Here is a 17,551-nt window from a genome sequence, read left to right on the forward strand (position 1 = left end):
AAAATAACATGCTCCCTTCTTTTATCATAACTGGAGCAAATAAAAATTAAAAAAATTAACCACAGCTACAAGTAATAGCTGGGTCAAAGATCCACGCGATTTTCTCCATAGGGCCTTAAACAAGGTGACCGTGCAACGGGAATGTAAAGATGGGTGTTCTATGTTCAAGACTCTTGTAAATGAATGATGTGGGATGCATGCAATCCTAATCCTTCATAATTAAAGCAAAATCTTGCATAAAAGATATAAAACTGATTGAAAAGGAATTTGCCTCTGTTCAAATTGAAGACAAATATATTAAATAAACATCTAGGTCTACGAAACAACTTTCACATCAAACTGCATCCGAATGTAATGAATTGTTCCTGAGATATGCTGATTACGAGCAAGATCCAATGTAAAGATATGAAGTTTATTGACACGAAACATAATGCCAATAATTCTATCTAAAATGGCGTAGACGTGACAAAACCAAAGTTACATCTAGGTCTAAAAGACTGTTCTTAACCAATTTCATCCTAATATACTGAATGGTTCTTAAACTATAATGACTACAACCAACATTCCATGTTTAAATTGAAGACAAGAATTTGCTTAACAGGCATAACTCTGTCCATAAAGGAGCAAATAAGGCTAAACTATAGAAGGCACACTAAATTTACAGACTGTTTACATTAAATTGAATTATAATATATGCCGAATGGTTCTGAAGCTATGCTGGTTTTCAAGGTTCTGCTGTAGTCAAGATTGAAAATTGATGGAAAATGGAATCAATCATTACTGAATACGGAAAGGCAAACCTGTAAAAGGACACAATCATTAATAGGCATATTTATAATGAGCAATTCATCTACCACATGACATCCAATTATGTGTAATGTATGCAAAGTTTTGGTGGGTGTAAGTGTGAATAGATCATGAAGCAGGCATACAGATGGACAGATGGAGACAGTGACTGCTAGACAGCTCTCAGGATAAAGGACTCTAAATTAACAGCAAGCAGTCAAATTTTTAAAACCATTCAGATATGTATCTCATGAACTAAACTTTTCATACCAATGTGTGTTTTGGTATCATGACTAACTGTGCAAATGATTGTTACCTGAATGGAAAAATCAATTAATATTCATTTTCACATGTACATTATTGAAAAAGTTTCCTTACAAGTCTATAAAATGGGCCCTTTAACCCTCTGTGAGGTACCTAGTAAATTAGAGAAATATACGGCAAACCGACACAATTTCATTTTTATGGCTTTAAGTGTATTTTAAAAATTAAACAAAGCCAAACAAAATCTAGCTGACAAAACATAATTAAAATGATTTTGCTGCAAAAATGGCCCATCTTGCATGCTTTTATAATATGAATTATCAAGGACCATAACACAGAGTTCTAAAGACATGTACCTGATCAGTGATTGTGAATTTGATAGCTGTCACCACTGTGCTTCTAGTGTAAGGGGATGAGGAGCCTAGATGATGTTTGAGATTGGGTAGCAGAGTAGGTGGGTCAATCAGGGTCAGCTTCCCCAGACATTCTGATACCACATTCCTTGTACCTTCTTCAGGGCATTCACAGTGACTAAATAACATTGACCTGAAATATATGAAGTAATTCTTACAGGATGTAGCTTGAGAATTAGATATGAAATTTATGCAATGAGTGTGCTAAAATATACAATGAGGAGCCTGAAGCAAGAGGTATGCTGTACAATTCTTTTGAAATTTTTCACAATGTACGAGCATGGAATTCCATTTTGGGCATAACAACACAGCTTGATTAATTAATGGAATTTTAATGGCACAAAGAACATACAGATTTCTTAATTGATCACTGTTTAATGACAAATATAACTAGATGGCATAATTAATGTATTGCTTTTAATGGCACACTGTAATACACAGCATGATTAAATGATTGCTGTTTGATAACACATCAAGAAACAATGGTTATATCCTGGCAGTAAACTCCCTTGCCTTTGTCAGGGTAGAATTCAACCCTACACTCTTGTGTTCGCTAGTTTGGCAAACTAACCAATAAACCATAATGGATCTCGAAGACAAATTGCTTTGTTACATTATGAAGTCTCAGTCCAAATAATGTATATTATATTCATGACAGAATAAAATAAGGACAGGTAAAACTTACCTGCAAAATCAGTTTTGTGACTAAGCACAGGAAAATGAATTGCTTAAGCAAAGATATGTATGTTCTGGATTATACTGATCCAAATGATTTCAAACTTGTATGCAAGTTTAACTGACAATTATGAAACCTTTATGAAAGAAATGGGCTGTGCAAAAAGTGTAATATACTAAACAAACTGTACGTAGGGTTAAGCAAACATTATAACATACCATACAGACTGTACATAGGCTGTGCAAAAATTTTAACATACCATACACAAAATACAAAGGGCTGTGCAAAAAATATATCATACTATACAAACTGTACATAAAGCTAAGCAAAAAATACAGACAGTACATAGGGCTGTGCAAAAATTATAACATAACACACAAAATGTACATAGGGCTGTGCACACATTATAACGTAACACACACAGAATGCACATAGGGCTGTGCAAACATTATAGCATACCATACAGACTACATAGGGCTTTGCAAACATTATAACATAAAGACTACATAGGGCAGTGCAAACATTATACAGACTGTACACAGGGCTGTGCAAATATTGCATCATACCAAAAAGACTGTACATAAGGCTATGCGAACATTACAACATACCATATATACTCGCTTATAAGACGAGTCCAACTGCAAACTGCAAAGACCCAGATCTGCTGTCCCATAATGCACTGGCAGATCTGAGTCTGTACAGGTTGTAAGGAGTAATCAGTAGAAAAAAAAACCAACAAAACACATTCTCTTCATGCACATTATGCTATGGCAGATCAGGATGTTTGTTGTTTGTAGTTATACACGATTTATAAGTGTGTATATATGATACCATAAAGACTACAACTACAACAGGGTTGTGTAAAAGTTATACCATACAGACTGTACAATGGGTCTGTACAAAAATGATAACATACCATACAGACTGTACATAGGGCTGTGCAAACATTATAACATACAGACTATACATAGGGCTGTGCAAAAATGTACATAGGGCTGTGCAAAAATGATAAAATACCATACAGACCGTACATAGGGCTGTGCAAACATTATAACATACCAAAAAGACTGTACATAGGGCTGTGCAAACATTATAACATACCATACAGACTACATAAGGATGTGCAAAAATGATAACATAACATACACACTGTACAAAAGGGCTGTGCAAAAATGATAACATACCATATCGGCTGTACATAGGGCTGCAGCGCATGTACTCCTGCTTGTGACCCAGATTCACAGCTGATAATCTGCCATAAACAAAATACAGTGTAGCTCTTAGAGGAATCAGTGCAAATTCATAGTTAGTTGCATTCAAAACAACAAGGAAGTATTTCTAAAGGGATCTTACTGTCTTTTGTGCTGACATTTTGTCAGACAGAATACTCTTAACCAAGTATACCATTCCAATATTGGGATATCAACCATATACGTATTAAACATTTTCCAATACAACTTAAACTGGGGAAAACATGAAACTCAATGAGAAAACCTATAAGGTTTCTTTTTTTCTTCTAAAGCTACAGATATATTTGTTGAGTTCATAAAGATTTTCAACATCTTTAATTACAAAATGATGAATGTGTTGTGTTTTGTTATCAGAATCCAAAACAGAAGAAATTGTGATAAATGAGAAATGTGTTCATCAGTTTGATTTGGTTAGGTATTTCATGCTATAGTAAAACATTGTTTATATAGTACTGAGGCAATTCAAATAAAATGCCTTCACACACCAAACATAACTGATGGCAGGATTCAAACCAGTACACTTTCAACTGTGAGTCTACTATGCGAACCAACGAATCACCATAGCTCAAGAAACAAATACCCCACCTGGGAGTCTAAACACTTACCTAATACAAAATTGGATAGCTGGATGGACGAATCACATGAATCATTCATAGCAGGCCAAACACTTACCTAATACGAAATTGGATGGATGGATGGATGGACGAATCACACAACCATATTCATGGCAGGGCAAACACTTACCTAATAAAAAATTGGATGGATGGATGGATGAATCACACGACCATATTCATGGCAGGCCAAACACTTACCTAATACAAAATTGAATGGATGGATGGACGAATCACACGACCATATTCATGGCAGGCCAAAAAGTTCAGAACTAGATGACTTAGTTCTGATAGTGCCAAACACTGTCATTTATAAAACTAAATAGTCTTTTGCTTCAACTGTGATTGTCATACATTCCTGGTGTAACCCAAGTCAAGAATGTCCTTGATGAGCCTGTTTCTGGACATATCAAAGTGTATACATACAATGCAGTCATTTTTTTCATAGCAAATCCTTGTATCAGAAGTCCTTAGTGTCTTCATAAACAATCATTCCATTAAGTACCTTGTAATGTAACATACAGCACTATGATGTTCCAAATGTAGAAATTAAGCATGCACCAAATCAGTCACAAGCCCAGGAAGCTTCAAGAAAATATGCCAAACGGTTCAGGAGATATTAATCAGAAATATGTGATGGACAGATAGGCACAATTTGTAATACAGACAGGGACAGCTCACAATTCTGATCAGAGAGGTTCTATATTATATGAGAAATAACGTCAAGATGCAAAAAGCATACCAGCTTTCATGAAATTTTCTCAATGGTTCAGGAATTATTAAGAAAATACAAGTGTGACAGATAGATGGACAAGTTCCAGCTGTGTTGCTTCTAGGATTTGTTAAAATGTGAGAAACTCCCACACTAAAACTTTAAACGAGCTCCAAACCTGTAAATAAGAGGACAATGTTGTTTCATACCTTTGGCTCCAAAATGTCAAAGAAATGGGTCACTGACTCTTGGAGTGAAATTTTCAAAATTAAAAACTGTGAAATTATGAGTCAAATTCACATTCTAACTTTTAGTCGTAACAGCCAGTTTGCCATCGTACTTTATAAAGAGGTGTTGGGCTCCAATTATCTCTATCCAAGCAATCTGTTGATATTCTCAAAACCAAAGATCAAAGTTTACATATATATTAATTATCAATCACATGCAATCCTTTGAGCTTCTCAAAAGAATATTGCAAATTGATTAGCAGGTCAGGCAGGTGTGCAAGTTTGGTAATTCAAACAGCAAGAAGGTCAAAGGTTATGATAATGGTACTAATATAGCATTTGACACTTAAGATAAACTTTCTGAGTGTCAAAATGATGCTCAGGTGAGACCGCATGTTTGTCAGATTTGGGTCAAATATGAAATTCACATAAAATACCTGGAATACAGGTCAAAGGGAAAACCCTGAATGCTCAATGCCCATCTCTCTGATATTATGTCACTTGCTTACCTGCAAACATGACATTAAGTTGATACTCATGTTTTCAAGTGTAAATTCCAACTACCCCTCCCTGCAAATTAACCCCATTCCCAAAGTGACCCAGTAGTCATAGAGCCAAATCCATAAAATATTTAATAATACAAATGCATGTACAAAATTTTGCCAGAAAATTAAAAAAAATTAATTGCAATTTCTGTATATTTTATGACTGTCCCCAAAAGAGACTCAGTGGGAAGGGTTTAAAAGGTATACTCCTCTCACAAACTAATAACAAACAGGCAATATATATATATATATATATATATATATATATATATATATATATATATATATATATATATATAAAATAAAGAATTGTGGTTATTACAGCATTCCCCCAGGAAAAAAATGAAGATATATATATACAATCTAATCTTGTTGTTTAGCGCCTCACCGCCAGTGAATCTAACTAACAAAGTATACAAACTTACGAAGATTCTGAAAAAGCCTAACCTCCTTAAAATAATGTATCAAAAGAAGCCTAACCTCTTTAAGAGAATGTAACAAAAGGTACTGTCTCTTTGGCTGACTTTCAATTTCTTGCAGAACAAAGGGCAGGAATTTGTTCAGGTTACCACAGCTAACATTGCCTGAAATAATAAAATTTAAAAATTTACATTTATAATCTGTGTTAGCACAGACTTGTAAGAGAGAACAATGATTTAATCAGTGACATAGTTGTCCCATAATACTATTTATTATATACACAAGTGTAAAATAGAAACAAATGTGAAACGCTTTTCATCGCTTTGTTAAATCCTATATTGTAGCAGATGAAATATATAAAAAAATAAAAAATATAGCCTTATATCCTGCCATGTGATGCCTGCTTGTGAGTTATGTCCCTTAAATTATCTTAACAGTATTAAAACCTATGTGCTGTATCATTCAAATGGACTTTCTTTTGTGGCCAGACAGGGCAAAATAGTTTACAAAATGTCACAAATGTTGCTTACTGCAACAGATGAGGTAATGCAAAACCTAAATTTCTCTCCAATCGTTGATATTTTTTATGCTAAGCCAATGAATAAACTGAGATAAACATGTGAAAAGTGGGTTGGGGGTGATACAATTCAAGGCAAGCTTAACCTTATAATATTCAATTTAGAAGCACATTTGGGATATAATAAAAAAGAATATTTCTTATCCTGCATAAATACAAACAGATAAATATTATTACTTGTGTCTTTGCCACTCGCAAAGATGTCAATATTTGTTTCTTCCCCCAACAATGAAATATATCTAGTATTAATGTACAAAAAGAAATTATCCTCTATATATAATTATATGTATTATACGCAGATTTCAAGTATAGTAAAACCTATTAATAAAGGACACTCAAGGGAAATGAAAGCATACTCCTTTATGGACATGTGTCCATTATATATGAGAATGCATCCTGAATTTTTACTCCAGATCTACCCTGTGTTGTCAAATGAGATCTTCAGTTAGATAAATAATTCACAGCTTCTCCCCCCCCACCACAACAAACTGTAAGTGAAGCAGGAGCCAAAACCCACAAACATCGGTCTTGTAATTCAGTCTAAATTTGTGGCATTATTTATATACAGTAAATATATATATCTCTATACACTTTTGGACAACTGCATTCCCAAGTTTCATAACTGTCCATGTACGATTTCCTGGAGAAATCTGATCCAATTGTAACAACTTAGTACAAACAGCTAACAAAGAAATAATAATACTGACCTAAAGCATAGGATGCAGCTGCCTTCACTTCCTCATTCTGGGAGGCAAAGGATTCCAGAATTACTTTCTGTATCTCATTGTGACTGCTTAAATCTCTGTTGAAGGACAGTAATATTGTTGATATTTATGTCATAAGAGACGAAAATGGGTGAAGAATCTACAATGAATTCCATTAACATCGAAAGAATTATTTGGGTGAAAAATTTACAAACTGCAAGATATTTATTTCAAAAATACAAACCTGTTCTACCTTAAGCTCTACAAAACATATTCCAAAACAAAAAAGAAAATACCCAACAAAGGATCTGTTGATCTGGAAACATGAGACCCCTCCTTGTCGTGTCTGCCTTTCATTTATCTAAAGAAAACCTTATACACTGAGGTTAACCTGGGGTGTAAAGAGACATTTATATATACATGCATATGGACAGTCATTTCAAAGTCAATCTTCCACATCGGTCAGATAATGAATAATACCTTCATTAGCAATCAACTTTTAAAGATAAAACTCAGCTTTGTCTGCCCTACATAAATTATATGCACTAGCACAAACAAAATGTCTTTCTGAAACACTTTGTCTCTTCTACTACAATTTCTCTCTAATATACAATTTTAACCTTGCTAATACCTCTGCCTATCATCACCATTGCTGCCCAATAGTGACACATGTCTCCCGCAATGCTAATGCAAGCAAGACAGCATGGAAAAAACATCAAAGACAAGCACAATATAATAGACGTGTCATTATGTAAAATAGATGAGGTGACAAATTCCCGAATAAATGAGAAAAAAGTGATTTAGTCTGACAATCAAACCCTTTTCTCATGAGGTACATAATAAATTTTGCACATGAATTATCAAACAGGATCCATGGTCATTCCCTCCCCAATACTAATATTGCAATAATGAATAACCTCATAAGGAGAGAGTGCTTTACTGTGAATTCAGTATCAGTTGTATGGTTATGTGAAAATGGACATTTTGTGTTTTTTATATTCATGGCTGGCTCTACAATAAGTTTCCACCATAGCAGACTCTACAGCAAGCTTCCATCATGGTTGGTTCTACAACAAGCTTCCACCCTGGCTGGTTCTACAACAAGCTTCCACCCTGGCTGGTTCTACAACAAGCTTCCACCCTGGCTGGTTCTACAACAAGCTTCCACCAAGGCATGCTCAGCCGAATTGAAATACAGCAACTTCAATTAGCAACTTCAATTGCTCAAACTTCATTCAAATACATGACATCAGTTGAATTACTTGCTTAATCCCTAAGTAACTAATTTATTGTTTCTATACATAAATTAACAAGTCATGCAATACTTCAAGTTAATCAAAATTATGCCATAAACATGACAAAAATAAATAAAAACAGCACAAAACAAACATTAATTTATTTCAAGACACATCTTACCTACAAAATGAAAAAAACTTACAAGTGTTTCCCAATTTCTCCAAGGGCCAGTAATGAAAACAATCTGATTGAATCTGTTGACTTTGGATTCTGCAAAACAAACCAAATATTTAAATAAAAAACAGTCACAATCATTTACATTCTTTCATACAATTACAAAGTACTGATTAGCAGAATTTAATCATCTTATATTATACCCTATGAAACAGGCCTTACAAAAATGTACTGTACTACTAAATCAAGCAGCAATCTTAAGTATCTTCCTACTGTTTTCTGTACTCTAAATATTAGATGTAAAAAATATGAAAAACAAGATTCCCTCGAGTGGACAAATGCTCTAATGGCCGTACATAATTTCCATCCATTTTGAAGAAGAAGAGATAATAATTTAAAGATAGCCTCCATGGTGACCCAATTTAGGCTTGGCTTGTATCATTTTCTATTTGGGAAAAAACTAGACACCCAAAAAAACCCTTTTAAAGAAAACTCACGTCAAAATGATTTTCCATTTACGTGTAACAATAAAAACCATTTTTAAGATGGCCACTAGTGGCCATATTGAACATCAGATCAACACTCTTTTAACATATGACAAACAAGTCATCTTCTTAAATCTTCTGGTGATACCTTCATGATGACATGACCTTCCTTACTGAAGTAGTAATTATAAGATTTTTAGGACAGCTATCATGGTAGCCATACCAGATATTGAAATCACATCATTTCCATTTTGGACTTTAAGTGAAAGCACAATGTCTATATGAGCAAAGATCTAGGAACTATGAAAACAGGAGTTATAAAATGGCCACTGTGGTGGCCATATTGGTGGTCAGATCAGCACCATTTTCATTTACGACCACCTAGTCATTATAGGAATTCTCTCATGAAAGACCATTCATTCAGGAGCTGTGATAACAATATTTTTTAAATGTTGCGGTCAACATTGGATGTCTCAGCTTCAACACTTTCTTTAGGATCAACCGGATATCATAACAAGTCTTTCAGCAAAAACAATCATACTGATATGATCTTCCTGTCAGAGGAAGCAGCAAGATTGTTTTTAAGACTGCTACTGTGGGAACCATACTGGATGTTCAAGTGGCAGCATTTAATTTAGAAACAACATGATATCATTAGATGTCTTCTAGTGAAAATGCTATGTCAAATATGACTTGTCATTCAAAAGGAATAGTGATAACAAGGTATTCAAGATGACTGCTTTGAGTCCATACTGGACAACAAGGTCAGCACCATTATCAAGCCTTTTAGTAAAAACACCATAATGATATGGCCATCCAGTCAGGAGGTGTAGCAATGTGATGGCTATAATGGTTGTCAGATTGGATCAATTTTCATTTAGGACCAAGCGGACATTGCAATATGTCTTCTGGTGAAATCCATTTGTCACTATGACTTTCCTTTCAGAAGGTGTAGTGATTGCAAGACTTTTAAAGTGATTATTGTGGCAGTCATATTGGATGACAAATTGGAACCATTTGCAATCAGGATCAACTAGACCAGGGTTCTCAAACACTCGGCCCACAAGGGCATATTGTGTGGCCCGCGACGCATTTTGGGATTTTCAAAAAATTGACTATTCATTTATTTCTTTTTCTCTCGCCGCCTTTTGAACTTTAACGTTAGCGCCATTTTAACCATAAGAAACTCTGACTTATTTATTCGTAGTCTTTCTATTAATTGTCACCCTTAATGCGGACTTCTGGTTCCGGTTTTTTAGTAAGTGATCCAGTTGATGTTGAATTATAAAGTTGATTTTGCTGCATTTTTATAAACATAAAAGACCATATAAGTGTCTTCTGTTTCAAAAAAATGAAAACTTGCGGACGAAAAGAGAGTTTTTCAAGTCAAATGGGAGGATTTATATTTTGTCACTGAGGTCAGCGATAAAATTCAATGCCTCGTTTGTCAACAAACGATAGCTGTTCCGAAGGAGTATAACGTGCATAGGCACTACGAAACAATGCACCGTGAGAAATATGACGCTTACGTGGGCAAAATTAAAAAGAATAAAGTTATGCAACTTAAATCAGCATTATGCAAACAAAGAAGTTTCTTTACCAATGTTAGTCAGTGCAACGAAGATTCAGCAAGAGCAAGTTTCGCTAAAAGACTGTAGAGTAGGGATCTCAAACATGCGGCCCGCCAAGCCATATCATGTGGCCCACAAAACGATTGGCGTCACAAGGTGTCACGAGAGATAACAAAGGTGGTGTGGCCCTTGGGCCATTGAAAATCCCCTCATGCGGCCCTCAGGGTGGTTTGAGTTTGAGACCCCTGAACTAGACCATTCAAGGTGGCCACAGTGGATGTACTTCCACTGTGTTTAATGCTAACTATGAATATCTCTGTGTAAAATCCAAATCTTTTCCATGCTTATAATATTATTGTCTGTAGTGACTCTGACATCAACTGCCAAATATAAAAATAGCTTTCTCTTTTCACCCCTGAAAACTAAGCTATATTCACTGACTCCATCCGAGTTCTCCTTTACTTCTCATGAAATCACTGACAAATCAATTGGCAAAATATAAATTGTTTCAGTGAGCATCATCTGACTCACTCTGACATCACTCAAAATCTGGTTGACAAAATAAAAACCTCTTTGAACTTTATCCTTTAGCTTACCTTGACATCATTGACAAATTGGTTGACAACATTATTAGCCTCACCAGGACTCATCACTGTGAGGGCTGCTACACATTTAGCTATGGAATGGAATGCCTGCAGAAAGAAACAATATCATTTTGATAAAGACAAAAAAAAAATATTTGCAGAGTAGAGAGGTACTGAAATTTCAACTGCTTCTGAATTCAATGACACATTTCATGATGTCTGCTTAATGTATTTTTTCAATAAATAACAAAATGAAAACACTACTTAACGCAAACTATTTTAATTTTTCATAATACGCATCTTCCCCAATAACACTCACCCTGATAAATCAGGAACCCTCTTAAAACAAATAAACTACATTGGATCTCATTGTTTTCTAAAAAATAACAAAAGATATGACCATATTTGTCAAATATAAAGAAAATCATGATTAAAATGGGTAAATGAAACCTCGATATATTGCTGGTTTGACATAAAAAATGGCAGTTAGTGCCTACAAATTTAGAAAGAGCACAGCAAAATTCACAAGACTTTTTGTAAGATTGTTAGATTTTTTTTGAAAGAAATATTTTCTCAATAAGTAAGCAATTAACAATATATACAACAAAAATAATGATCAATTAAAATGTCAGTAATGTTTAAGTACATTAATTACTTTTAAAAGATAAATGATTTTAAGTACAATTTATGGCCACAGTGATGCCAGTAATCATTTCCATGAGAACCAAAATTGAGTACCAACTGTGTTTTGATCAAAAGTAGTTTTAATCTGAACTTACAATAACACCACAAGTACCAGACCACTAATTAGTCTATAGCCAGATAACCCGTCTACTGGAATGAGAATAAATATCACTAAACATTTTGAGATGAACCCATCAACTTGTAAATGGATTTATAATTTTTCCATTATAGATTTCATAAACTTCTATCTAGACAACAACAAAATATGTACCTTTATTTTGACATTGTGTATTTAATTTCCTTATAAAACAGCATAAGGACTCTTACAAGGCTAGATTAGGTGGGGACCAGGCAGTCCCATGTTCAGCAGCAAAAGGTGCAAGAAAATGCTACAAAATATATATTTTAAATGCAGAACAATTTTCTAATGAATGGAAGACTATGTGACTTGTATGCAAATCTAAAGAAGAAATTAATTTTATTTTTTTATATATCAACTTTAAGATTCTATAGGAAATGGATCGACATTTACATGCAATAAGCAGTGATGCAATACACTTTGTTTTGCTGTTCCAGATGTGATTATGCTGGAACCACTCAAAGCAATGTTTTCAACAATCTTCCAGATAATGGATATATTGAAATTACAGGTAATTTAACTGAAAAGCGAAGAACTTCATCTGAAAAAAGCTATTTACTGACAAGTATTCCAATTGCAGTTATTGAAAGAGTATTCAACCACTTGCTGTCTATCTCTTAAGTTTTCAGAGATCTCTCAGTAATTCCAGCAATTGCTTATGCTGTAGTTAATGTTTTTTAAATCTGCTGTGTGCAAGTTATTGTGGGAGTGGTGTACACACAACTGTATGCAAGAAGGTACAAAAATTTAACTTTTGCATTAATAGGTACATAATTCTGCAAAATGCTGCCATCTTGTGCAATGTATACAGGATAGGTTTTTTTAGCAAATGAAGTAACAACACTGCACTGTCAGGAGGATTTTCATTCTTTATTTTGTTTCTTTTTACATTCAAACTAAATTTTTTTGTGTAGTTTTGGCAAGCTGCAGTCTAGTTCAGTAGTAGACGCCGCATCCAATGTTCCATTGTCACTTAATGTTGGTATGTGATCAACACTAATCAATGCCCAAATTATCTATCATTTTCAAACATGATTGTGATTTGAGGTAAAACTGGTCTTTAAAAATGTATTCCTTTATTTCATCACAATTTTTGGTGCTTAAAATTGTGTGCCATTTATCATGGAGTATTACAGGTATACAATACTGTATTGGTCATACAAGGCAACAGGTCAAGTTAAGTTCAGCCATTGACAGTTTCCATTATTCATGTAGAAATCTAGTTTTAAAAGTTAACACCTGAAATTTACTATTTGGAGTTCATCATGAAGAATTTCTTGATGACACCTGATTGCATAACATAAATGTACATGAGGGTCTACAGTTAACACATTTCAAAATCTGTTCATCCTGATATGGAGGGAGAGAGAAAGTGAGAGAAGATGAAAGCAAACTAGTCCTGAATATGGAAATATAGGTTTGAATAACATACCAAGTACAGATATATTTCCCAAATGGGAAAAGAAAATAGTTTCAAAAGTAATATTGCCATTGTGGTGATAGTAATAATGGCATCACCAATATCGTTACATAATTTGTCTTCCACGGACATATTTTTTAATAGCTCACCATATATAATAAGATGCAATAATATATAGAGGAAATATTGCAGAATTTCAACAATACTGAATTAATGGGAAAAACAATGATAGCAAATACTATGGTGCTCATTATGAAAAATTTTAACAAACAATGGCAACAGCAATGTTGTTTTATGATGACTTCATTTAAATGATTTCAGCAATCAAGAGAATACTGATCACGACTTTTGATTGAGGACTATTCCATTTAAACATACATGGTACCAAGGGAAGACAGTTTTATTAAAATATATGCCAGGGTACTTTGATTTCAGAGTTCATATTAAAATGATATGAAAATTCTAAATTACATCTATGGATGAGTACCCCACTTTAAAAGTGCCTTCCCTGGGTCTCTTGTATGTTTTGATGGAAAAGCCCCGACTGAATCTGATTAGGTCAAAATAAATTGAGGATGCATGTAGAACTGAAAACAAAATTGTGAAATAATAGGACTGGTAACTTTCAAGACCCTTACCTGTTTATGTATCGCAAAAATTGAGTGGGAGGATGGGGTACTTGCAGCATAGATTGGCTTGATGAGAAGCTGAAATGACAAACATCAATGGTCTATGATCAAGTAACTGTATCATGTTCGCGACACAGAATTTTCACATCATGCTCGACAACCTCATTGTCATTAGTTGTGTTTTGTTACAACATTCTTATAAATGATAACAGTTAATCTCACTAATATACATAATTTTAGAAAAGTGTAAGCTTGTTACAATTTTAGGATCTACAGTGGTAAGTGAAAATCTTTAAACCTATATACAGGACATAAATTAGGACTGAAAATTCTCCTTATCTGCATTCCAGTCTGTATCAAATATGCAACAAATCAGAATGTAAATATATTAACACTGACAGTAATTCAGAATGTTGACAGATGCACATAAAGGAACTTTTAATGTGTTCCTCAAAACCAGACATATAGGTTATAAATAGTTTAATATATATATATATATAAAAGCTCTCAAGTATTCCATGGAATGCAGTGACCTACACATAAATGATAAACGGCAACTTATTTCTAATGCATGCAAGACAGAACGAAACCTTAGACAATTCGGGTATAAACTTCGGGCACATATCTAATTTGTACTGCAGTTTTAGTTTAATGCAGATGCAAAAAATATAAATGGCTTGCACAAAATTTAACACAGAACCTTAATATCATTCTTGTTGCCATTGCAATAAATGTGAGAACTATATCATGTAATTCATAGGCAATAAAACAACAACATTGACAATATATCAGAACAGCTACAAAACTAAACTCAGTAAGACACAATATTCACAACTGATGTGAAAAATAATCTATGCTGAGGTGATGATTTCTCAGACTCAAACTTAATATTATTTGTCAATGCCAACACAAAGGTTCTTTTACCTTCCATAACTGCCAATATATGCTTTACAATTCAGGTACTGTTACATTATACTTAGACTCAAACCTGGAGAAGATCCTTAAAAGTCAGTTTAGGAAGACCAACAATGGCTTGGAAGAAATCCAGCATGGCCAATAAGGCTCCACCCTGCAAGAGTGGTGACTGAATCAGGACCAAAATCTGCGGCAGGATTTCATTGGGAACATTAGCCATTGAGGGCTTGTGACTCTTGGAGATAGATGTTAATAGGGTGAGAGTAAGCTAAAAAAAGAAAATAAAAATAAAAGACCAATGATTAATTTTCCCCCCACATGCCTGGTTGAGAAACATTTACACATAAAACTCTTCATTATTCTGACAAAAAAAACAACAACATTTTTAAGATAGAACTGTTTGCTACAGCAAAAAATTTATTTGTGATTATTTATACACATATATAATACAAAAAGTAAAACCACAATGTGACATCTTGGTGCAACCCACACTACTACTCCAAAACAAAAATGCTTAAATATTTTGGGAAGTCAATGGCGTTATAATGTGGCACAATGACTGGGCAACTGAGCTAGAAAGTGAGAGGATATTCCTTCCTTTGCTTTTTAATGTATTTTATACATTCAATGATTACCTTTTTCCTAAGTCTACTTCATGCATAAATAGTTACTATCAGGTTGGTTGATGAACACTGGGTACAGGCTGGACTACCATCCAATCAAAATTCAATTTAAAGATACATTTTCCATTCAAGGTCAAATGAGGACAGTAGAAATGAAGTAAAAACAATCACATGAAAAGAATAACTATATATATATATATATATATATATATATATATATATATATATATATATATGTTATCCTCAATAATTATTTCTATATACTTTGATTTCTGTTTTACGAACCTGGAATGACCATACTTAGGTTAGAATTAGTAGGTCATCATGAGGTTATCTGCTATGGACAGGTCCCTAAATCTTTGACACTGTAATGTCGTATTTTTGATGACATGTCATTGGTTAAGATAATAATGGGGTTGGTACTTCCAGGCAAGGCGATAAGTGCTGAGTACCCAAAAACCCGGGTTCAAATCTCCATATAAGTGTGAATTAAAAATTATCTAACCTGCATGATGTTGCTATTTATTCTTATTTATACAAAATTCTGTTAGTATTATCAAGCATTCTTCTGTAGAATCCAGTGATAGCACTTTCCATTTTCTGTGTGTGTGTATGTTTATATATATATATATATATATATATATATATACACACACACACACACATATATATACATACATACATAACACACACGCACACACACTAGACAATTTCAGAATCATACCTTTCATGAACATTTTCTTGAAATCCAGTTTTATTATTTTATAAAGCCTGGAAAGGTTTTCAAAGGCATTCTCACCTGTGAAACATGCAGATCATTTTCATTTATAAGGGATGGCATTTCTTTCATCATTTCATTTATCATAGTGGATGTGAGTGCAGATCCTGTAATTATAGGAGCAGACAAGTAAATATAATGCCATTCATTTGACATACAAAATTAGCAAGAATGTACTAATCTACGAATCTACATGAACATATTCTGAGTATTTACAAGCAGAACAGTTTGCAGTCCAAACACATGCTTAGAGTATATAAATTTGTTTCTTTAAAAAAACACTAAACTAGTTATTTCTTCTAAAAGTTCAAAATTATCACAACTTGCTACTTCTGCAGATTTTTTAAATGCACATATGCAGAGAATGATACTGAGACAAAATAATTAAGACAAAGAAACTTATTCTTACCGATTCTGGACATTTATGTCACATATATGTTATGAATGGTTATTGTATGATTACTCCTGAGGTATGAATCATTTAGGCCAATCAAGCTAAGTCTCAACCCTAGTTCCATTAGCCTGGATAAATCCATGGCTGTGGTTTAAACTCTGTACCTAAAATTTGACAAGTAACAATGCTTCCACTTAATCGGTCATCAAGACATGAAAATCTGCACTGAATGACATGGAACAACTGGAATGAATGTGATGTAATTATAGGTTACTGCATTTGTATGGGAAAATATGAACGAGTTTTGGGATGGAATACTGCATGAGTGCAGTATATCCTTCCAACAAAACGAGTTCATATTTTCCTATACAAATGCAGTAACCTTTTTATTATATGCTCATTTTTTTAATTCTACCTAAGGTTTAATTATCTAAACAAAATACACTACAAGAAACAATGTAAATGAATGAATGCTGTATTCCAAACTAAATACACCAGCACAGATTTGTCATTACACAATGACATCAGTATTGATGCGCACATAACTCCGTCCAGATAAATTTGAACTTAGTCGCGCGCTCGACATAACTTTCAAAAGAAAATGGCGTGTCTAGTTAAAATTGAAATTTGCAGTCATAGTTAAAATTGAAATTTGCAGTCATGTTTTAGTTCATTCAGAAGCAAATTTAAACAACCACAACGTAAAGAGCCCCTTACGCGAGTGTACATGATTT

At 33.8% G+C, this 17,551-nt stretch overlaps 1 protein-coding gene across 1 annotated transcript in view; it reads right to left on the reverse strand.

The window, feature by feature from the left end:
- LOC149787023 (cullin-associated NEDD8-dissociated protein 1-like) overlaps window positions 1-17,551 on the reverse strand; it is a 79,737-nt gene that overhangs the window by 15,171 nt on the left and 47,015 nt on the right. Inside the window, exons 19-27 of the mRNA XM_089977564.1 lie at window positions 16,445-16,530; window positions 15,096-15,290; window positions 14,117-14,185; window positions 11,248-11,343; window positions 8,624-8,691; window positions 7,189-7,283; window positions 5,965-6,068; window positions 3,324-3,391; window positions 1,407-1,596 (exon numbers count right to left, since the gene is read on the reverse strand). Of these exons, the coding sequence (XP_089833690.1) occupies window positions 1,407-1,596; window positions 3,324-3,391; window positions 5,965-6,068; window positions 7,189-7,283; window positions 8,624-8,691; window positions 11,248-11,343; window positions 14,117-14,185; window positions 15,096-15,290; window positions 16,445-16,530 (971 nt within the window). The remainder of the gene's footprint in view (window positions 1-1,406; window positions 1,597-3,323; window positions 3,392-5,964; window positions 6,069-7,188; window positions 7,284-8,623; window positions 8,692-11,247; window positions 11,344-14,116; window positions 14,186-15,095; window positions 15,291-16,444; window positions 16,531-17,551) is intronic.

The sequence above is a fragment of the Sinohyriopsis cumingii genome, chromosome 12 (assembly GCF_028554795.1).
Source record: "Sinohyriopsis cumingii isolate HCF-2022 chromosome 12, ASM2855479v2, whole genome shotgun sequence".
Taxonomy (NCBI): Eukaryota; Metazoa; Mollusca; class Bivalvia; order Unionida; family Unionidae; genus Sinohyriopsis; species Sinohyriopsis cumingii.